The sequence below is a fragment of the Patella vulgata genome, chromosome 4 (genome assembly GCF_932274485.2).
Source record: "Patella vulgata chromosome 4, xgPatVulg1.2, whole genome shotgun sequence".
Classification (NCBI taxonomy): domain Eukaryota; kingdom Metazoa; phylum Mollusca; class Gastropoda; family Patellidae; genus Patella; species Patella vulgata.
Window position 1 is genome coordinate 70,968,708 of NC_065882.2, and position 25,235 is coordinate 70,993,942.

General features: G+C 32.9%; 1 protein-coding gene across 1 annotated transcript; it reads right to left on the reverse strand.

The window, feature by feature from the left end:
* Window positions 1-24,706, reverse strand: LOC126818327 (transmembrane protein 65-like). The gene is made up of 7 exons (XM_056100542.1): window positions 23,859-24,706; window positions 8,577-8,621; window positions 6,627-6,694; window positions 6,048-6,102; window positions 5,233-5,275; window positions 4,469-4,574; window positions 1-3,518 (listed from the first exon to the last, which is right to left on the reverse strand). The coding sequence occupies exons 1-7, from the start codon at window positions 24,166-24,168 to the stop codon at window positions 3,423-3,425; spliced, it is 723 nt and encodes a 240-aa protein (XP_055956517.1). The 5' UTR covers window positions 24,169-24,706; the 3' UTR covers window positions 1-3,422.
* Between the last annotated feature and the right edge of the window lie 529 nt (window positions 24,707-25,235).

Below are 25,235 nucleotides of genomic sequence, written 5' to 3' on the forward strand. Positions count from 1 at the left end.
TAAGTATAGTTTGTTTTATTTAATTGGTATTCCTTCATTGGTTTTGTACAGTTTAAATATAATAATTAAAATGATGACAGTTCTACATAAATAAAATAATCTTTGGAAGAAAAAATATAACTGTAGTGTATAATATTGCATTTAAACAACATGCTATAAATGTATACTTATAGTTTACCTATTGAAGTATAAAGTTACACGAAATACCTATCCTCTTCAGCCAATAGGGAAAATATATCTATTTGACTGATTGGTAGGCCTACTTTCCAACAAGTCCATTTCTGAAAAACTCAACTCTCTAGTTTATATACTGTACATTTATGACTGTTCAAAAAGGGGAGAGAGAGCCACTCGACACAAACTAGGTCATTTCGGGACTAACATATGGTTTAATTTTATTTACATAATTCGCTTGCGCCTAGGGGTCTTTAGCAGTGGGAGGAAACCGGAGGCCCCGGAGAAAACCCACAAGTTGGACAGGCGACCCTACTCCTTGCCACGTACAACCGGGGATTCGAAACCACGCCAGTCGACTCCATGACAGACTTTATGATACAGTGCGCGCACGCTAACCATTCAGCCATCCAACCCCCCTGTTCAAAAAGGACACCCTTTGTTGTTTTGACTTGAAAAATTACTTTGCTATGGTCAGAAAAGTTGTATTTCGTGTCACCGTTACACTATATTTTTATGTTTTTTGTGCGATAAAGTTGGATAAAGTGATGTGAAGTCATAAAAATGATGGATTTCTTTCAATAAGCTGGCAGTAATAATAATGGCACAACTAAATTCAACAACAAAACACATCAAAAATTAAAAAGCTTTCCATTTCAACGACCTGACTAACAAGAAGAGTCTGTTATCCTAATTTAAAGATTCATCTTTTCCAGTAGGCGAACTATTTAAAATATTAATTAACTATAACACATACCAGTACTTATGGAAAACAGCTACTAATATAATAATAACTAATATTTCAAACCCTAGTGAAATTTTTTTTAAAAATTAGTGAAATAAATGGGGGATATTTCAACTCTTAATGTAATAATATTTTAATTACCCTTTTACTTTTATTTCACTATGGTTTCTAATTTAGAATCCTAATTTTGTTTGAGTAAATAGTATTATGAATGTATAAACTGTATTCACTAATAACAGTTTTATCCTGAGTTGTTCTTTACACATAAAACATAGAGTATACTATAACATGTATCATCTTGCAAAGTCAATGGTCCTTTATAAATAATGATAGGTAATTTCGGGACTAAAATACGTTTCAATTTTATTTCAATAATTCACTTGAGCACAGGGGTCTTTAGCAGAGAAAGGAAACTGGACGACCAGGAGAATACCCACGAGGTTGGACAGATGACCCTACTCCATGTCATGTTCAAGTTGGGTATCAAAACCAAGCCACTTGACTCAATGACAGAATTTGTGATTTCATGCGTTGAACCACTAGACCTCCCCACCGAAAGACAGACAAGGAGACAGCCATATATGACCACATTAAAACACAATCATGTAAAAACTATAAATTAAGCCTCCAATGAAGAGTTAAAACAGAGTCAATGATTGAGTAAGTTGTTAAAGGTTACAGTAAAATGTTACAACAATGCGAAAGGTTCAGTAAATTGCTTAAATACCTTAAAAAGTTTATAAAAAATTCCCAAAAGTGCTTCAGCACAATTAAAGGTTAAACATTATAAGGTTCATAAAAATTGTTGGAACACAATAAAAGGTTCAGTAAGTGATAATACATGATAAAGGCTCCATTAAAATATGTCAATATCATAAAGCTTCTACAAAGTATAAAGTTACAGTATTCTAAAGGCTAGAGTATAATAAAAGTTCTTGTAAAGTGTGCCAATAAAGTGTTGTTACAATAAAATACTAAAAACAATAAAGGCTTGAGTAACATGTTACAATAAAGTGTTATAGCAATTTTAATATTATACTATAAAACAATTTCAAGTTTCTACACAAAGTAACATGGTACAGCACAAAAGCTTGAGTAAATTGTTACAACCCAATGCAGGCTTCAGTAAAGAGTTATAATAATAGTGCTATTCAATAATAAAATCTCCAGTAAAGTGTCATAACAATATTACTATAAGCTTTAGGAAAGTCCAGCATCCTAATAAAATGCTTAGTTAAGATCAGTTACAGTTTATAGAAAAGTTTTGTAATACTGTAAGTGTCCATTGAAGAGTTAAAAATGTGTTTTGAGAGAGAGAGAGAGAGAGAGAGAGAGAGAGAGAGTTTAATGTCCAATGACACAAACTAGGTCATCTCAGGACTAACATATCGTTCAATTTTATTTGAATAATCTGATAGCGTGTATGGATCTTTAGCAGTGGGAGGAAACCAGAAGACCAGGAGAAACCCCACGAGGTTGTACAGGCATATCTACATTCCTTGTCACATAAAATTGAAAGTATGCCACTTGACTCAATGACAATCTTATGCTTTCACACTAGACCCTCCCTACTCCCATGTGTTTTAAGATTTAAAATTGTCTATTAAAGATCTACGACATAAAAAAGAATCTGTAAATGAGTCTATAAATGAAGATCGCAGGATGACTAAAATAATCTGTTAAAATTTATCCAGACAAGACAAACAATAAACATGTATTCAACAAATAGAGTATCTAAACCATTAATGTAACAATATATATCTAATAATAACAAATTCAAAAGATAACAAAAGGGGGGAAACAAGTGTAAAATTAATTACTCTGATCTACAAAGAAAACAAATACTAACAATACAATATGATCTTTAAATTCCACCTTATTCCTTTCAAAAATGTTATTGGTCTAAATAGATTTACCATAAATAGAAAAGAACTTAAAAATATTAGGAAGAATAATAAAAGAAAATTTATGTACCGTAGAAAAGAATGTATATGTTATTATAATTTAATACAGTATTTGATGTAATAATCAGCTTAATTATGGATCCATGTATGTTTTTTTCATACTTAAATTTCTTCACACAATGTTATAGGGATATATCCCATTCCAACTACATCGTATATAATATCTACATGTATGTGAAATAAACAAAACTATTATGATATGTGTGACTATATATAAATAAAAATACCCAACTTCTGGCTTTCTTTTCATATCTACATGTATGTGAAATAAACAAAATTATTATGATAGGTGTGAATATATAAATAAAAATACCCAACTTCTGATTTCAATATTTTATGTTTTTTTTATAAAATATCTATTACACTATCCTCTAATATCTGTATTCCTGAAACCATGACCATAATACAGAAGACTAATTACAAGCCTTTAGACTCATTAATCTCTGGTTACAATCGAACACTGGTCAAGAATAACAGTTCTAAATCTATCTTTTAAATAATAATTCTTTGTATCACACCTAATTTAATATATCAGTCAATCATGTTTTGTCATCACATTTCTGGTCTTCATCTTTAAATAAAAGAAGTGGAAACATTCCAATAAAACAACCAAATGCTACACCAAATGCCCTTGCCTGAAAAAAAAGAATTTAAATACATAAATCATTTTGAAAGGTAACCAGGTACAAAAAAACCCGGACTCTTAATAACACAAATGTTATCAGCACCATATTTTTAAATTTTAAGAACTGAAAAATAACACCTTAATTTCTATGATCCTGGAATCATCAATTGTTTTTTTTAAAAGATTTAATTATAAATACGCACACATTGTAATATTATCAAAAGTAAATCTCTTTGTGCTATGTAATCTACAGTGAAAAACCCAAACAGTATTTTTGAATGAAGGGAAATAACTCCTGTTTCTGCTGTTCACAGAAATCTAGGTTATGTTTGAAGCAATGATCTGAGAAATCCCTGTTGCACTTGGAGCCGAAAGTTGGAGTTTTGACAGAGTGTGTCTATTTTGATTGCCCAATCAAATCTCTTCCGAGTTTTATTGTTGTAATTCAGTTTGTTGAAACAAAATAGCAACATGGCAGTCCTTCTGATACAGGGTCTTCCGTAAAACTTTGGACAGTCGATTAAATGTATTAAAAGATGGTTAAAATATTGTTCATCAACAGGTGAGAGAAATATTCTAAATGTGGTGATTACCTTATGTTTACATTTGCAGCTATTTTGGACAGTCTCATTTCTCATATAATTAATTTTTCCGGAATATCCTGCTCTTCTCTGGTTAATCGCTAATAATGAATTTTGCATGTTGTGAAATATGGTAGCCATGACTGTCATTACATTAACATATCTAGAGCTCTGGTTAATCCCAATTGATTTGTTGTTAACCTGACTATTAACCAATCATAATTTGAGACAGGAATCATCACTGAGGTGGACTAGGTCTACTCAAACATAACACCGCGAGGACTATACGTCTTTGCAAAACATCAATGAATTGAAAATCTTTTCTTTTTAGACATTTAAGTGTAGGCTTTTTCCATCAACATTAAAACAAATGACTTACTATACTTGCGATCCATCTTGTTTTGGGCATATCAATCTGTTCAGGTGACATTTCAGGTGTTCGAACTCCAAACTTAACTGATAATCTTTCTACATAAGATGCCAACCTGTACAAATTACACAATTATAAATGAATGAATACTTCAGGTAAAAACAAAATATAAAATTTATTCCAACTATGACTGTATTAACTGTATGCATATACTGAGCTGCATGGATAACCTAAGGCATATTTCTTAAAAAAAACAACAACACACACCTGAAAGCGCAAGATATTATTTCTTTAAATTTTTTCAAAGATTTCCACTTCCACAGTAGTTCAGTCTAGCTATCAATCAAAAAGGGAGTGGCAACCCTTAAAATACATCCTTGCTGGCTCCCAGATCCATTTGCTTCATTTGATATTTGTTGCTTATTTCTTGCAATGTCTATGTAGTTTGTCTTGTCCGTATGTTTGTCTTTGTCTTGTTGGTTTTGTTTTGTGGAGCAGTCCTCCTGCACTTACTGTTTGAATAGCACGCTGTAAAGACAATTAGACAGGCGACCCTTCTCCTTCTCATGTACAAATGGGGAATTGAAACCATGCCAGTTGACTGAATGACGGGCTGTATGATACAACGCACACATGTTAAATCACCAGACCATCCAACCCCCCACTCAATGGAGGAGAAATTTGTGTGTCAATTTCAATATCTTTAACAAGATTTCTAGTCTTATAACTTTAACGATATGCATTTGGAAACAATAAATCACTTAAGTACTTACCCAATTCCTGCTACATCAGATATTAAATTACCAAATCCAGCCGCTGGAAATCAATAAATATTGATCAGAGCAGATGAATAAAAGAAAGTATCTTAGCCATAACAACATTCAAATACTTCTTAAAGAGACATGATCTTGATAAAAATTTATTTGGGACATTCTAATTAGACATAAGAGGGAGAGTAATGGGGTTTAACATCCACTTGACACAAACTAGTTCATTTGGGGCTAACATATGGTTCAATTTTTTATTTCCATAATTCGCTCACATGTAGGGGGCTTTTTAGCAGTGGGAGGAAACTGGAGGACCCAGAGAAAACTCAAAAGGTTAGACAGATGACCATACTCATTGTCATGTACAAGCGGGGAATCGAAACCATGTTACTTGACTCAATGACAGACCTTTTGATCCAACACACATTTATTAACCATTCGCCTCCCCCCCCCCCTCAATTAGACATAAAATTTGAAATACAATTGGCAATTCATTCAATTTGCTGTGACATTTTGTCTTAATTTCTTATTAACGCATCATTCAAATTCTATGGTGGTTTTTAGGAGTCTTGCAAACTGGTTTAGACTAAGAAGGTCATCAGAGCTTGAATGTCCAATACCAGTAATCAGTTAGGTCTGTCTCAATGGTATTGTAAATAATATTAAGTAAACATAATGTCTCTTTATTTATGATTTATAGGAATTATTCAGAGATGTTGATCCCATTATATGTGAATTAAATGTGTATTTAAATAAACATGTGTGCCAAAAGGTTATATTTAACACATTCATTTCGGGTTTTACATTTTTTGTGTACATACCTGCCATTGTTGAAATACCTAGTCTCATTCCCAGGGTCAAATCTATATATTCTCCCTGTTAAATATATAAATAATAACATACATTTATCTATACTAATTAAGAAGTATAATCGGACACATTTTTTTAAAATTCTTCACTGTTTAAATTACAATATATGTGTCTTATCGGTTAGCAAATAAACCAATCAAAAAAGATCTTATAAATACATCTAGGAATGGAATGAAGTTTAAAATCTGATTATTCTTAGACCACACTAACAAATATATTGTAGGACTCTTGTGGTGATAATACCACAAAACTGAAAACAATTATTTATAATCATGTGGCATGTACATGTATTTGTGATAAGGGGACTGAATGCTTGTAATAAAATTCACACTAAAGCTACTAAATCTTGCCATAAATGTTGCATGTTTTGCCAGATTTAGCTAATTTCATTATACAGTTATGTTTCCTTTCTAACTAAGATCTGTCAAAATAATTAGCATCAGGCTGATAAAATATATGTATAGATTTATGTGCTAGATCTTACGATCATTCCCTAGTATGATTAAATGATACTATAAACAAATACTTACAAATCCTATCATAATTAAATTATCCAGAAAGCCAAAACCAAAAAAAGGCAATGCATTGTGGAAGGCGACTGAAATAAATAGAAAAATTATATAGTTTAATTTATGAATGAGATTAATAATACAGTAATCATATGTTGGCCATTTAAGACTTACACTTGCATTTCATTTAATACACAATGATAGCAGACATATGTTGTACAGTATTATTCGTGAGCACAATTCTGCAAAATTAGAAGGGCTGTATGTCTTGAGATTAATCCCACATTTATATGATATAGTCATCTGTCACACTTTCGGATTCCCCAATTTAACCCCCCCTTTTTTAAGTAGTCGTCTATCACACTTTCGGATTCCTCAATTTAACCCCACCCTTTTTTTAAGTAGTCGTCTATCACACTTTCGAATTCCCGAATTTAACACCCATTTTTTAAGTAGTCGTCTATCACACTTTCAGATTCCCAAATCCCTCCCCCCCTTTTTTTAAAGTAGTCATCTATCACACTTTCGGATTCCCCAATTCAACTTCATTTCTAAATACCCACTTGTATATGTTTCTAACTAATTAATAAAAATACCACGTCTCAAAATAGCATTTTATCTTGAACACTAAACCCTCATTTCTATCTATACCATTGATGATTTAGTCATTTCCATTAAGAAATCCAGAAATAAATATCTTAAAAGCCTACAGAAAGGTAGAATTAGCCATTACATGTATTAGACGGTAGTTCCAGACTTAAATGTGTGATTATCAGAAAATGTCAGATTTTATTTTCTATGTATTTAGCATTCATTGGACAAACATTTCCTGACTGATATCTCTGATGGTACAAAATCATGGCTTTTCTTGTGATAAGGGAGGTAATAAAGAGTAATCAATGAGATGAAAGTTGAGAGAATCAATACAATAGTCTGATACATGTCAATATGTTTCTTGTAACACATACAGTAATAAACTTGGAACTATATTACATGCTGTACATACAAATATTTGTTGAGCTCTATTAAACATGACATAGAATGGTTTCTGATGTCTGGTCAACATACTTTGAGACAAAGATATGATTATTTTTATTCACAATGATTCTGTGTAGATTGCCAAAGGGAGAATTGTTCAAATAAATTCTAACTGCCAAAGGGAGAATTGTTCAAATAAATTCTATTAACTGCCAAAGGATTTTTTGTTTTATGTGCACTGACAGATTATACACATAAACTTGCTTAAACAAGATACATTTTGATTGACAGTTATTTTAAGAAATCTATGATTCTGCTATGAACCATACCAGGTAGTATTTTATACAGCTATTCATCCAATATTAAGTGGCAGATATAGACCATAATTTGGCACCCACTTGGGAGTTTCTAGTTTAATAATAGTCAGCTAAGACAGTACTTTATGGAATAATCCACTTACTGTAACATTTATGAATGGGTATATTAAATACTGACTGGTCATATATATATATAATTATTTATCATTTATTATAGAGACATACATGTATATATATTTAAACTTACTTAAACATACATTATGCAAGAGTTAAGTCTGCCTATTGCAGGTCTTTTTTTTTTCTTAACAAAACAAGACCATAATCAACTCTCGATGGCATCGGATACTCTAGATTTTAATTAGATCAGAACGGTTCGCCATTTAAAAATTTAATTTAAAAAAGGGAAAGCGAAGCTAAGCCTCGAATATACCAGTGCCCTGGTTACCACTATGCACACATCTTGTCAAAACTACAAACAGTGATAACTTGGCTCAGAATGAAATAATTTGAATGAAATTTTCATTTTACATTATCTATTTTTGAGCTATTATATGGTCAGTTCTTTATCTAAATCTTACATAATGTATCTTTAATATTTTATGAATGGCTGTATTAAATACTGACTGGTCATACATATATAGATTTTTTTATCATTTATTATAAGATATATACTTACGAAATCGAAGTTGTTCTGAAGTTGGTGGCTGTACGGGGCCCTGTCCTACAAGATAAGAATAAATATTATCAATAATCCAATATTGGGGCTTTACATGATATCATACATGATAAATCATCAATCCTTTACAACACCATTATCATCTGAATTTTTAAGGATTTGAAACATAGGTTGCCATGAAGCAGATAATGAAAAACATGCCCACCAAAAGCTGTGTCGTAAAGACCAAAATATATTTGTCACACTTTTACTGTTGCTAAAGTAAAAAGCAAGTGTAACAATTTCTTTAATACTAATGAATATAAAAAGCTCTGCAAATTGCACAAAGATCCAATATAGCTCTATTCTTTGGAACCTTAAAATAGACAACAACAAAATGGATCTAAAAGCACATATTAATGTGAAATGAAATGGGGTTTATAGTCCTACTTTTGTGCTACATATTAATGTAATATGAATGTATACAATATGATTTACATTCAATTGTAAAAAATGTTATTTCTCAATATGTTAGTTGAAATACATGAACTGTCCAAATTGATCAACAGTTGTTTGCACCTGCTTAGTCCCGTAGACCATTTTACACAAGGTTTTTTTAATTATTATTTTGTCGTTTGTGAATCAGCCAGTTTTGATTACTTCTGCGTTGTCTCGGGGATATAGATGTCTGTTTACTTTTTAACATCAGTAGATTTGATTGAATTAAAATATTGGTAAATATTTCATAGGAGACAAAAAACAGACCAAATTTCATTTGTTTTAATTGACATCAAATATTAACAAGAGCATTGCCAACGCTGCAATATACGTCCACATTCCTGCTTTGATTGATATGGTAAGTTTTAAGATGAAGAGAATGAAAGATGAAATTGCTGCATCGACTGCAAAATGACAAGAGGCAAAGAATGCTAGGGGTTGGGTTTGTTTTGCCAAAATTACAATCATCCTTAGGGTATAAGGAATAAGTATGCAAATTTTCAAAACAATCCGTAAAGAATTGTGGCCTGCAGGCGATACACAGACACACACAGACAGGGGCAACGGCATGTACATGTATGATGTATGTAGATTACAATTACGGTACACATGTATGTAATTGTAATGTGTGATGTACAAAATGTTGACATCTTTCAGTACATCAGGAACTGAACAAGACAAGTAATTTGATAAAGGCTATCAATATAAGCTTATCTCAGTGTGAGTAATTTAAAGTAGCTAAGTCTCTAACTCAATTTCATCCAAAATCTTCGACATTGAAAACACGATTTATTTGTCTGTTTAAATCAACATTGATGTTGTGATCTTACCGGGAAAAGATGGCCTTCTGATATCCAATATTTAAGACAAAATAAACATTTTACAATTGGTACACGAATCGTGTACCATAATGCATTTCAGTGCTATTTGTAATAAGGGACTCGAAAAACGAGGCTAGGCATATTCCACAAGTCATGTCAAACGGTGACGCTATATTCTTATCTGGAGAGCATCCCCAATAAATACTATTGGCGTGGACTGGAATAACCAGAAGCTAGAGATTGAAATTCGATTGAGAATACTGGCGTATGTCGCCGAACCTAACTATTAGAAATTACAGTAAAAAAGAAACGAATGAATGTAAATCAATTTATATACATTCATATTACATTATTGTATGCATTGCGACCCATTTGTGTCAATTTCTAGGTCCCAAATATTAGCGACTTAGCTCCTTTAAGCAAAGTGGGTTGTTTTTTCAGACTGTGTTCTGTTTCTGTGACAATATCAAACATATATGAACATGTAGCTGATAGATTCAAGTGCCTGAGATACAAACCATTTCACCATTTAAAGGTTAAAACTTATCAGTTATCACTTTAAGTTCTTTAGCTAATTAAATCTGTACACATTCAATACGTTTCTACCAAATCAAATTAAATCTTCTCAAACCTTCCTCACAATGGTTATTTCTAGAACACATATAGACATAATTTTTATCCTGATAAATTCAAACATATTTCTTGATTATATGTATCTATATAGATATTTCTTCCAATAATTAATATTGATTTTTGGATACTTTTGTAGGTGAAAATGTTTTATATATTTCTGTAAATTGATACTGATTTTCATCTAAAAATGTAGGTGACAACTTATCAATTGTCTGTAAAAACTTTTACAAATGACATGAATTACTATGTGTCTGAATTCCAAAATTATAAAGGTCACTACATTTTTTGGTTGTTGTTTTTAGAAATATCCTTTTTATCTCATTTAATGATTTTGGCAGACTGATATTTCACAAGTGGCTTTTGTCACACAAGTGAAATACTGTTAAACCTAATTTAATTGTTTTGTGGATGCTGGCTATACATAAGTATGATCAGTGATGAGTACTCTCCAAGGGTACATGCATGTGTTAAGGGACATAAGCATACCTTTCTTTAATTCCCAAATACAGGAGTGCCACATTCTGAACATGTGATATTTATGAAAAAGAGGGATTAATATTGTGGAACAAGCCCCCTCCCCTGACTGAACAAAATCCTTGTCGGTCTTTCCGTCGAATTCTTCTACGTCACCAACATTAACGTGATCACGTGAGATTGCATCAGAGCCCATGTGACCTCAGTGCATCTTCTGCCTTCGAAGTGACCGGATGCAAAATACTCAAACTAATGAAAGAAATTTTGACGACGCAGTCGCTCAAATATTTTCTTTCTGCTACATATTTTGTAGTTTATTATTAGCTATTGACGACGTAGTCGCTCAAATTATTAGCTTTTTTAATTTATCTAGTCCACGGGACTAATTAAAATGTCATTCTTTTCCTCTGCGGAAGAAATTCTCAGAAATCTTCACCCAGGGCCACGTGGTCCTGTTGAAATTAATAGTATGGCTGAGAAAATGTTGACAGATAAAATACCATCTAAAGATAAAGATGATATAAAAGACACACCCAAGTCGTTAAAATCAACGAAGAAAAAGCCAGACCAAATATCTTCTCCAAACAGGTCAAACAAAACACTAGTCGAGTCTAGAAAAGTATGCCAAAGTTCGCAGCTGACCGGAGAAAAGACAAGTCGTAACATGACTCGTAGGCCTACTAGTAGTGATGCCGATGGCATTGACACTAATTTTAGTAATTAGTAAGTCAAGTAGGCTTACCAAGTGCAGGTAACGAACTGTCAGTGTTATGTCAACAAATGACTTCGACAATTACTGAACAAATTAGAAAAGGTCTGAATGACATAAAATCAAGTGCAATTACGATTATGAACATCCAATGATGTATAACGATTATGATTATGAACATGAAGATTATGAAGATGATTATGATTATGACAATAATTATTATTACGATGACCAAGAGGACAAAATTGAAAAATTATGTTCATCAAATGTTCAAAATGTTGATTGTGAACGAAGACGATTCAACTCCAAGTCCAAGTCCACAAATTTGGACGAACCGGAAGTAGTAACCAGAGATGAAAATAATATTGTTGTCAATGTTGACACGACGAAAGAGGATGTTTTACAACACATAGCTGCTGAATTGAGTGCAGGCGAACAAACATCGGATAAAATAAATACAGAACTGGCTGATTTAGTCAATAGTCTTGTGTTGAGGCCAGGCTGAGACTCGGAACCTGATGAAAAATTCAAAGACAGGTTAAAAACAACGCTACGGCCTGAAAATTGTGCATCGCTGGTAAATACAAAAGTTGATGAGTTAATTTGGAGTAGGTTACAAACAAAAACAAAAACGTTTGATTTAAAATTACAGTATCTCCAATCACTATTGATCCAGGGCCTCATCAAGACTGTAAAAATTCTGGATCTAATTTTAAAGGAGAAGGAAAATGTCTCAAAAAGTGAAATTATAATTAAGGAGGGGATTTATGCTACAGGAATTTTTGCAGAAGCCAATTATGAACTTAATATGAGACGAAGGGAATGCATAAAACCTGATTTGAATAATGACTATAGAAGTTTAGTATCCAAAACGGTACCCATGAACACTTTCCTATTTGGAGGGGACACGTCAAAACGATTAGACGATATTGAGAAAACAAACAAGGTGGTTCGTAAAGCCATGCGTGGCGGCGGAGCAAATTTTAACTATTTAAACAATTATGGTGGTAATCGTTACATGAGCATGAGAGGTTATACTGGTGCAAGACGTCGTCCAGTCTTCAGACAGCACCCATATAGTAGAGGGGGTCGAGGACAATACAGACCCAATATGAATTACAGTACCGGTAGACGATATTACGATGGTAATAATAATAGTAATAAAAAGAAACCAATAGATGGTAACACTTCAGGTAATGAAAATGAGGTTTGTACATCAATAATGAAACAAAAACAAAAGTCAGGTTTTAATATACGTGAACTTTGCCTTATAGATAGAAATGTGTTTGAGGCAGGACGTTTAAGATTTTTTCTTTCAAATTGGGAGAAACTTACGTCTGATCCAACAATTTTGGACACAGTTGCACACTCTCATATTGAATTATATGATGATGAAATTAATTGTACATTTAGAAAAACTTTTGTAAATCAGAAAGAGGAGATTATAATTGATCAAGAATTATCTCGTTTATAAGATTTGGGAGTAATTGAACAGGCTGATCATAGCCAGGGAGAATTTATATCCCCAATTTTTATTAGGCCTAAAAAAGATGGAAAATTTAGATTAATTTTAAATTTGAAAAGGTTTAATCAAAACGTAGAATATCACCATTTCAAAATGGAGAGTGTGCACTCTGCAATAAAACTCATGAAACCGGAATGTTACATGGCATCAATCGATTTATGTGATGCATATTATGGAGTAAGTGTTGCTGAAGAACATAGAAAATTTTTAAGATTTATATGGACAGATTCTGTTTTTCAGTTTACTTGTTTTCCAAATGGGTTAGCATGTTGTCCTCGAAAGTTCACAAAATTACTGAAACCTGTCTTTTGTACACTAAAACAAGCTGGATATGTCAATGTTCCATATATAGATGACAGCTATTTACAGGCTGATACAGCTCAAGAATGTTGGGATAATGTTGTCAAAACTATAGATTTGCTGCAATCTGTAGGATTTATAATTCATCCTAATAAGTCACACTTTATTCCTTCCCAGAAAATAATTTTCTTAGGTTTTGTATTGGACTCTGTTAATATGACTGTAAAGTTAACTGATGAAAAAGCAATATATCTGAAAAACATTTGTATAGTAACTTTAAATCATTATGAAAGTATAAAGCTCAGAGACGTTGCTAAGACTTTAGGACTGATGGTAGCTAGTTCTCCTGGCGTTGAATTGGCTAAATTATACTATCGTTCTTTAGAAAATTTCAAAATTGATGCTTTGAAAGAGTGTAAAGGTGATTTTGACAAGCATGTTAAAATACCAGAATATGTGATACTTGACATAAATTGGTGGATAGACAATATCACATCCACATTTAAAGTTATAGCACATAATAAACCCAATCTTGAAATGTTTTCAGATGCTTCTAAAGAAGGTTGGGGGGCGCATTTAGGGAAGGAATATGGAGGACACTCCACGGGTGGACGTTGGTCTGTATCTGAAAAATTAAATCATATTAATGAATTAGAATTAATAGCTGTGTACTTTGGACTTCAAGCATTATGTACTAATGCATGTAACAATCATATAAGACTGTTCATTGATAACAGTACTGCTGTATGTTATGTGAACAACATGGGGGGTAGTAAATCTCGCCCGTGTAATACCATTGCTCGTAAGATATGGATGTTTTGTTTCCAAAATAATAACTGGATAAGTGCTGTTCATATACTGGGAAGTGAAAATGTTTTAGCAGACAAAGAATCTCGAACATTTAATGACAATAAGGAGTGGATGCTTGATACTAAAATATTTCATGATTTTGAATGTATTTTTGGACGATTTGAAATTGATTTGTTTGCATCATGCCTTAATAGACAAATATAACATTATGCATCTCTTAGGGCTGAACCAAATGCAGCCTTTATTGATGCTTTCAGTATTGATTGGAAAAAGATGAAGTTTTATGCTTTCCCACCTTTTTGTTTAATTGACAGGTGCTTACATAAAGTAAACCAAGATGGAGCCGAAGGAGTGATAATTGTACCAAATTGGCCAACGCAAAGTTTTTACCCAATGTTAATGTCCATGTTAATAGCAATACCAATCATCCTACCTGCAAAGAAACATCTACTCAAATTACCACATGCGCCAGAGAAAGTTCATCCTCTACATGCGAAGATGAGATTACTAGTCTGTCTTATATCTGGAAACAATACAAGGAGCAAGGAGTTCCAACAGAAGCTAAAGACATATTCCTCGGCTCTTGGAGACCATCCACACAATAAACAATATACAGTATATCTTAAAAAGTGGCTTTTATTCTGTTGTGAAAGGAAAATTTATCATTTTCAACCAACTATCACAAATGTAATTGAGTTTTTGACTCAATTATACAACTCAGGTTGCAGTTATAGTGCTATAAACACTGCCAAAAGTGCCTTATCTTCTTCAAATTTTAAATTAGAAATCCGTTAATCAAACGATTTATGAAAGGTGTTTATGTTAAAAGACCCACTAAGTCTCGATATAATGACATTTGGGATGCAAATGTTGTGTTAGAATTTATAAAAAACTGGGATAAAAATGAAGATCTATCTTTAAAAAATTTAAGTTTAAAACTTGTTTCACTTATTGCTCTAGTATCTGCACAGAGAGTGTAAACTTTACAACTCTTAGATTTAACAGAGATGGTTGAATCAGACGATTATGTAAAATTTAGAATATCATTAGTTAAACAATCAAGACCTAGTTTTGGTTCTATGTTTGTCACTTTGCACAAATATCCAAATAATGATAATTTATGTGTTGTCAGTGCTTTAAAATGTTATATTGCTAGAACAGCTGAGATAAGGGGTGCAGAAACCAAGTTATTGATCAGTTATTTAAAGCCTTATAAAAGAATTACTTCAAGTAGTGTAAGCTGGTGGATTAAAACATTTCTAGCTATGTGTAATATAGATCTCGTTAATGTTGGTGACGTAGAAGAATTAATAAATTAAACGAGACTTACCTTAAGTTAAAGTTTGATTGTAATTCTTCTACGTCACACAAACATTAGAGATCAAGTGCCCTCCCAAATTATCCCTTTTCCCTTGTTTATGCATTTGCAATGAAATATGCTATTAGTAATAGTATTGCTGCTTATTATGGGTTGGGGGTACCTTGTTATGATTTGAGTTCAAGTTGTTTTTGAAAACTGAGGTCACATGGGCTCTGATGCAATCTCACTTGATCTCTAATGTTTGTGTGACGTAGAAGAATTACAATCAAACTTCAACTTAAGGTAAGTCTCGTTTAATTTATTAATTAACCTGTTAGTTATCAATTTACAGGGCATAAAAACATTACATATTTTACAGAATTTACAATAACTACTGGTACAGTTGTTTTAGTTTTTCTGTGTAAAGTAAGCCCTAAATAATTGATATATAATGCTAGAAATTGTCTCTTTTTTTTGGGAAAACAATTCATCTTCCTGACTAATAACTCTAATCTGAAATAAAATACATGTATGTTAAAAATTGACCGGAAGGTAAATTTTGAAGTGAGACACCAAGAGCTGTCATGTAATAGTATGACCTTTAATTAACAGACAAAGTCTCTGTGTAAATAGGGAGATAAAATATTGATTTTGTAAACCAAATGACAGTTACCATCTTGTAGACTGTCACATTGCCACTTCTTATAAATCACAAATAACATGGCCTCAAATATGGCTGACTTACAACTCCAGATCACAGATAATTTTTCATTTCCTTTAAAGCTGAAGCTTATGAGATTGACAATATTGATCTAAAATGTGCATGTAACTGACAAAACAACTCACGTTATCTGAGATCGAAACTGGAATAAAACCAGACATAAAACAGTCAGATAGCACCCCATCTCCAAACTTGTCTTCTAAAATAAATCTAGAAGCTTATTAGTGTGCTCTTTCTCTTTCAAAATAATCATCAACAGAATTATACATGTATATGCACATTTATAATGTATAATATGCATGTTCTGGATAATAAATTTATATGTATACATTGATAAATTACAAATCTAATCCAAAATTAAAGTTAAAGGGAAACTTTAGAAATCACTTCAGATATTGGAGATGAATTATTCAGTTTGGTAGAATGAGTTAATAATTAACTAACCATCTGCTGCTACATTTAAAATCAATAAATAGCCTACAGCATTATCAAGTATCATTTATAAAAGACTAATAAAAAGTAATTTTCTATACTAGCTTGTTGACTTGGGATAAATACTTTTTTTATTTTAAAAAATCAATGAGTCATTATTCAGCTTCAGTGGTGTTAGGAGAGGGATTGTGTGTGTGGCAGGGTATGCTTACTCTTTTAGGAACACCTGATAACACTTGTCCCTGTGATAATCTGATAACATGTGTTTCTGTGAAAAGATGACGACCTGTGCTGTGGCTGGTAACAGGGGTTCACACAGCTGACAGTTTTTGTGTAGTTAGCATTTTGACATTTAAAGGTCCATGTACAGCAAAAGGTGTGTCTCCTCCCGAAATGCTGAATTACATGTAGCAAAGTTAGATATTATTTTTGCAGACTGCACCCACTTGACATTAAGTGTACAGTCCGAATGAATTTAAAGATTATGACAAACCCAAAAAGTTCATAGCAAAAAAATATCTCAATGTCCATACATGTATCTGGTTTCACTTTGCACAAGAAAACCAATGAATCTCATATTTTCAACAGATAAGCTAATATATTATGTGTGAAATATCTAATCTATCAGACACGCATATGATTTTAATTCATCTTGTATACATATTATTTAAATATCCACATGAGATGGAGAAAGAGTTTTTTTTATGGATTGCTATGTACCAAATAATAAAATATTCTTATACATTTTGTTCAGGTATCCAACCATAATTTCTTGATTGAGCTTATTCTACTGGATTCTCACAGCAAACAACATGCCATGTATCGGTACATGTACCATTCACTTTAATTTTATATCCATGTTCTTCTGATGTACATGTATTCCAAATAGGCTTTAAAATCAGACATAAAACTTAGCCAATTAATAAAATTATCACCGAATAGTGATACTAAATTCTACTTCTTTTTCAAATTTTATTTTAAGGATATACAGAATTTATTTCTTAAAGTATATAGACAATATAGCTAATAGTAAGGTTATCATTTGGTCTTTCTTTACTTTATTGTTAATATTTTGATTTAAAGTCTATAATAAGTAATTGCCTAAAAGCATGATTGGCTTTGGCTGTTTTATAATCTTTGGATGCCAGTAGGCTTATTAAGAGAAACCTTGAGCAAAGATTTATACAGTTAACAATGCAGTCTGATCAATGCCAATCAAGTGTCAATGCTTTTTAATTCTTTATGGCTTAAAGCTTATTAGATCCTATAAATTATATTTCACTCTGAAACTTTCAACCAATGAAATTTATATATTTATTTAACTTCTTTTCATTTGATGTGTTACAATATTTTTATTTTTAATTAGATTTGTTGAAATCATTGTCCTTTTGTCTGTATACAAATTAGTTACTTTAAAAGACCTCTACACACAGACAAGAGGGCAGATGAAATTAGAGACACACAGACAAGGAGATCGAATGCCTTGTATATAATTTGTAAATAATGTATTTTTAAAACTGTATATAAAGTAATATTGAAATGAATTTGGAATTGGACTTTTAATGAACAGTGACCGCCTTCACCAGAATACTTCTCCAGTAATGAGCTATACACCCCCAATCCTAGCTCATCCATATGTATGAAATATTACATATGTACATATGTATCACCTGGGTGCATATTCGAACCAGAATAGCCCCCCAAACACGCCGGTGATAAAATTATAAAGTTGCTGACAAAACATGTGGATGTGGAACTTGAATAATAATATCTTATTAACTAAACTTTTATCATCAATTCTGAATTATGCATGTATACATGTAAGATCTTTATAAATCACCCCATAAATTTCCAATTCCTTATCTCAGGAGTAAGAAGATTTCTTAATCTTAATAACTTCCTTTACAAAAACAAAAACTATATTGCCTGGTTGAAATAAAAAACATAGACCCCATGTGTTTATTGGTTAATGAAGATCCTCCATCTTGCTGTTTTATTGGAGTTTTTTATTCTCTGTTAATTACAATATCTATTTATCAAAAATGAAATGAAATGAAATGGGGTTTAACGTCCTACTGTTTTGCTCCGAACTGGGCTAATGAAGACGGGCATATGCCATACAGTGTGCTATGAGGGAAATTTTGCCCTGACAGCGGCACTACGGCCTACTCTTATATCGAATTCCAACTGTCAAGGGATCTTTTACGTGCACGCCAATGTGTACACGGGACCTCGGTTTTTCGTCTCATCCGAATGACTAGACAGCTGTCCTTGTCAGGCCCTTTGTCCTGCATCACTGACAAGGGGGAACCACGCCGGAAAATCTGGATGAACTTTCTCGGCCAATGCAGGGATCGAACACCCGACCTCCAGGCTAGCGAGCCAGCGCCTTACCCACTTAGCCACCGTGATCCCCCTATTTATCAAACTCGTGCTATTAACCTCACTACACAATTCAGATGGGAATCAACTCCTCTCAACTATAAAGACAGGTTGACAGGCAACAAATCATATGCTCACAGCAGTTAAGTCGCATGAGAAGCCACAAATAAAGGTTGAATATTTATTCTTTTGTACACATGTAAATGTAGCTTAATACATGTACGAGCATTTATAAATAGGGGGGGTGGGTGGGATGGCTGAATGGTTAGCGTGCGCGCGCTGTATCATAAAGTCTGTCATTGAGTCGACTGGCGTGGTTTCGAATCCCCGGTTGTACGTGGCAAGGAGTAGGGTCGCCTGTCCAACCTCAGGGGTTTTCTCTGGGTCCTCCGGTTTCCTCCCACTGCTAAAGACCCCTACGCGCAAGCGAATTACGTAAATAAAATTAAACCATATGTTAGTCCCGAAATGACCTAGTTTGTGTCGAGTGGACGTTAAACCCCATTTCTCTCTCTCTCTCTCTATTTAAAAATAACAATAAAAACTGATCAAGAGTAAAACCCCATTCTGTTATTATCAAAAACAATCAAAATTTGATAGGCATCTAATTATTCCATTCCGGTAATCAGATGATAATTGATGTTCAAATTATCAGAAATCAATAGGCTTCTTCAGAAACATTTTGTATCAATTTTAAGTAAAACAGATGGTCACTTTAACCTCTAGAGCATCCACAAAAAGTGGGGACCACAATCTATGACACATTTAAATGTGGGTGTATAAAAATGTACCCAAAGGTTTAAAGTCCAGTTTTAGTTTTAAAGAATAGTTTATTTAAACTGATACATGTACGTAAATGTATATCAACTAGTACTTTGCATTGACTTATATTATATAGTACATTTGTATACATGTGTCCAGTGTATATGTATACCAACTAGTACTTTGCATTGACTTAAATAGTATACATGTGTCCAGTGTATATGTATACCAACTAGTACATGTACTTTGCATTGACTTAAATAGTATACATGTGTCCAGTGTATATGTATACCAACTAGTACTTTGCATTGACTTAAATACATGTAGTATACATGTGTCCAGTGTTAAAATTGGCAGTTACATGTAAAACATCACTCCAGTAATATAAATTGTGGAGAAGGTTTTTATAAAGCCACTGTCAATTCAAAATTCTTTAACAAGAGAGTCAAAGATACAAGCATTTTTATACATGTATACTGTAGTCAATTAGTAATACAATTTTAAACCACATGGCTTAATACCAGTCTAGGTAATAAACTACCTATAACATCAGAACAATGCTTATCTCATCTCAATATAATATATTTGCCAAGTCTACCTTAGTGAACAATTAGTGTTAACTGATATTTAAACCTGTATAGAAGTCATGATGTAATGAACAGAGACCTAGATGGCTATATTCTAAATACTAGACAATAAACAAGAAAAAACAGGTTTTATCAATCTACCCAATCTGATTTTCCTTAAAATAACTGAAATGTTTTTAAAAATTTCATAATGCGCATGTACATACTGGAGGCCTAGAAGGCCTAGGTTATAAACTAACAAAAACAGATTTTATCTCTATAGTGTATACATGTACAAGATCCTTTTATTTCAAAATCACTGAATATCTGTCGGTGATGGAAAATTGTAAAGGCACCTACGTACATGTGTATATACCGTACTACTGTATGACCAAATTGGTTATATTATTATTTTTCATATATTGAATATTTCTTGGATGATTTTAACCATCTTAAATATATGGAGATTTAAAACTACAATATACATGTAGGAACAAAGTCTTAGAATGTTGGTTTAGACAAGCCAATAAGGCTTCCAAAGTGTCTTATTATTACATGTACATGTATGTGCCATGAATGGTCAATATACAAGAAGTGAATAAAATATTAATACTTAAAAAGAATTATAACAATTTGAAAATTCACCGTCTTCGATTCAAATGGATTAAAAAGAGGCCCATCAAAAGATTTTACCCAGAGAAGCTGAATGTTGGGCGATTTTCAATTATTCATCGTATATGTATAAATACTTAATAGATCAGAACCACTATTGGACCAAAATTTATTTTATTGACCCAACTTTCACTATATTGTACTTGCAAGGGATTCAATATCACTTACACATGCATTATGCAAGAGCAACATGTAAATCTGCCTATTGCAGGTCTTTCTTTAAGCCTGAAATATTATCTAAATTATTAATTAGACATTACATTGTAATTATCTTATCCAGACCATAATCAACTCGCGATGCCATAGCCTGCGATATTTAATGGATTTGAATACATTTTGTAATGGATAATTTAACTTTAAAAACAAATGGATAAACAAGACTTTGTTTATTATCTTACTGATGTTAGTAATGATGATCAAGACTAGCCCAAAATTGAATCGCTAATATCTTGGTTCAGAGTGAAGAAATTTAACTGAAATTTTCAGCATATTCTGTTTTCATTATCTCTTTTTTAACTATTTTAGCGAGAACTGTCAGCTCTTTTTCTAATCTTACCTAATGCCCCTTTATATGATAATCAGTGTTTTTTTGGTACATAGCAACTATCAGATCCCTTAAATATATTTACAAGTTCTATTATCATTAAAGGCAACATCCATGAATATACATATATATATAAACATGTAAATTAAAATGTTAATTTTTAAAGTTACAGAGATTTAAAAAGTCAACTGGAAATGTCAATATTCAATAAATGTTAATTATCATATACATGTATACCAACCGCAAATATTTTCTTGAAACCAGATAGTGTCCCAATTGAGAAAATAAAAAATTCAATTGTGAGCACTGATCAAAATTCTCTGATATTTGTACACACTTCTTGTAACAGTAGATAATTATTTAATTAATTAATTAAATAATTATGGTAATTACTAATTTAGTGTGAGTAACTTGGGGTATTAAGGGTGTTCATTAAGTCATTAAAGGTGTGAAACAACTGTTAGCTAATTTAACAAGCCAACAGTGAGGCTGATGTCCCCCGCCGAAATAGGAAAATAATTAGAGGACACATATAAATTTATCACAAATTATCTATTACAAAGTATTGAACAATCAAACAGTATATCTTTACTTATAGTCTAACAATCAAAGTAGGAGAGTTATTGTTTTCCAAAGTCTCGACCAATCAAATTGCGTATCGCTCTGCTTACCCTGAGCAGAAAATGCTCATTATCAAACTTAGTCAAGGTATTACTGTAATGAAACTATACACCAAGTTTCATCAATCTCACTTAATTAGAACTAAAGTTATCGTGTCCCAAAGCATCAACCAATCAAATTGCTTATCTCTGCTTACCCTAAGCGGAAAATGCTCATCTTCGAACTCCATCAAGGCATTGACCTAATCAACACATACACCAAGTTTGAACATTCTAGCTCAATTAGGAAGAGAGTTATCGTGCCCCAAAGTATCAACCAATCAAATTGCTTATCTCTGCTTACCCTAAGCGGAAAATGCTCATCTTCGAACTCCATCAAGGCATTGACCTAATAAACACATACACCAAGTTTGAACATTCTAGCTCAATTAAAAGTTATCGTGTCCCAAAGCATCAACCAATCAAATTGCTTATCTCTGCTTACCCTAAGCGGAAAATGCTCATCTTCGAACTCCATCAAGGCATTGACCTAATCAACACATACACCAAGTTTGAACATTCTAGCCCAATTAGGAAGAGAGTTATCGTGTCCCAAAGCATCAACCAATCAAATTGCTTATCTCTGCTTACCCTAAGCGGAAAATGCTCATCTTCGAACTCCATCAAGGCATTGACCTAATAAACACATACACCAAGTTTGAACATTCTAGCTCAATTAGGAAGAGAGTTATTGTGTCCCAAAAAGTGTGACGGACAGACAGACGGACAGACAGACAGACAGACAGACAGACAGACGGACGAACCCATTTTAATAGTCCCCTGCTTTCTTCGAAAGGCGGGGGACAATAAATAAGACAGTTACTGTACATTGAAAAGTATAATTCATAGTACATATACATAAAATATTTATTGGAAGTCTACACTTGAGTAGTCTACTACATATACAAAATAAATATTTATTTTATTTATCATTTGTAAGTTTTTTGACACCTACGTAACTTGTGGTGTTGATATTTTTTTGCTGGGTCTAGGATTATACTGGATTTATTAATATTAATAACTATTTTACATACCAGTAGGTCGTACTCTATAATGTTTGGTGATGATACCAATTAATGAATGTGTACTTTCCGTCATAATCTCAAAATTACGTAAATTATTAATGCAGACACATACATATTGTATCGTCATTTCCCCCCACTTTTGAGAAAGAAAATAATAAATCAGACATTAAAACACTCAATTTGCTTATTCAAGTTCTCTCTCTGTCCAACCCAACTAAGTTTGGCATAAAAGCTGTAGAAGAGAAAATAGTCTCCTGCTGGATCTTAAAAAAAATTGTTTGAAAAAATTGGAATAAACCACGCAATATAACAACCAGTTTTTCTACAATATTTGGTGGAAGTTAAACGGATATTTGTATAATCATCAATTAAAAGTCATATACTACACTGTAGTGTTTTCCACCCCATTCAATTTTGGGGGTGGTTTCAAACTTCCAAAAAGTATCTAAAAAATGAAAATAAATTTATACCTTCTGATTTTAATCTTTTTTCTTCACACTTCTGCATTTCTCTAAAAAGTAATTCCCTCTCTCTAGAATGAAGACTGTAAATAAAATCTTTGGTCGAAGATTCGTCATATAAAGCACTGTATATATTTTTATACATAGATCTCTGACGAGTTATTATAAAGTTATTGAGAGGACTAGTCAGGCCAAAGGTGATGGGGTAGGGTAAATAATCCCCACCCTTCAGTGGTGATTGCAAAGTAAACGGTGTCAAAATTTTCTTATTCCACTGAAGCAAGCATCTTCTGCACAGATTTCCGCTTGCCGAAGCCATCTTATCGGTTTTGCAAACTCAGAACGAAAATCACGTATTTACTCGACGAAAGTCAAGTTACAACGGTACTGAAATCAATGCTGTTATTCCATTGACGGCGTGCTTTGATCTTGAGGGGATACGCTCTTTCCTAATAATAATACCCGACTATACAAGTCTTTTTATCAGAAGCCCTTTACAATTACCCCTAAGTACCACTAGAATTTCCAGTCAACAAACTCGGTCGATGGTTGGGCTAAAATTTGGGAATAGTTTGTTTGACTGAAATAAAAAACGCACTAACTCAAATATGATTACATCGTTTTTTGTCTATTTTGATTATTTTCCCCCAAGTTCAAATCTGACAGTTGAAGTCACAACTTTATTGAGATTTTCCTTCCAATAGCAATCCCCTAAACAACGTGTTGACCTCTCTTTGCGAGTAAGGTCGTCATCTAGGGTTAAGGGTCAACGACTGACGTCATCAACTGAAAACAATGGCCGTACTAATATAAACAACTTGAATTAAGTCTGTGTCCGATGCATAAAACTGATGACAGCATAGTATCTAGTCGCTTCGGAATAAAAACAACCGTGTGGAGGGATCTAGTCGCTTCAGTATTTGACATTTTCATGTGGCCTCGCCCAGTCGATAAAATCAATCAGTTAGTTCAGTCGAATAATCCAGTCGAAAAGTTCAGTCGAATACTTCAGTCGATAAAATCAATCAGTTAGTTCAGTCGAATAATCCAGTCGAATAAACCAGTCGAATACTTCAGTCGAATAAACAAGTCGCTCAATATTAAGCAGCGGTGGCAGCGGGCTAAGATAATATAGTAGCAAATCATGCTCGTAGCCATAGCTGAAGGAGCCGGGGGCATGGGGTAGGGACCGGGGGGCTTCCCAACTAATTTCAAGAAATGAAAAGAAATGAAATGGGGGTTCAACGTCCTTTTGTTCTGCTTGGAACTGGGCTAATGAAGACGGGCATACGCCATACACTGTGCGATGAGGGAAATTTTGCCCGGACAGCGGCACTACGGCCTACTCTTATATCGAATTCCATCTGTCAAAGGGATCTTTTACGT

Coding starts and splice junctions, on each gene's coding strand:
- LOC126818327 (XM_056100542.1), bottom strand. CDS start 24,168: ATGGCTTCGGCAAGCGGAAATCTGTGCAGAAGATGCTTGCTTCAGTGG. Junction 6,103..6,626: donor ATTTAATTATGATAGGATTT/GTAAGTATTTGT, acceptor TATATTTAACAG/GGAGAATATATAGATTTGAC. Junction 3,519..4,468: donor CAAGATGGATCGCAAGTATA/GTAAGTCATTTG, acceptor CTTTTTTTTCAG/GCAAGGGCATTTGGTGTAGC.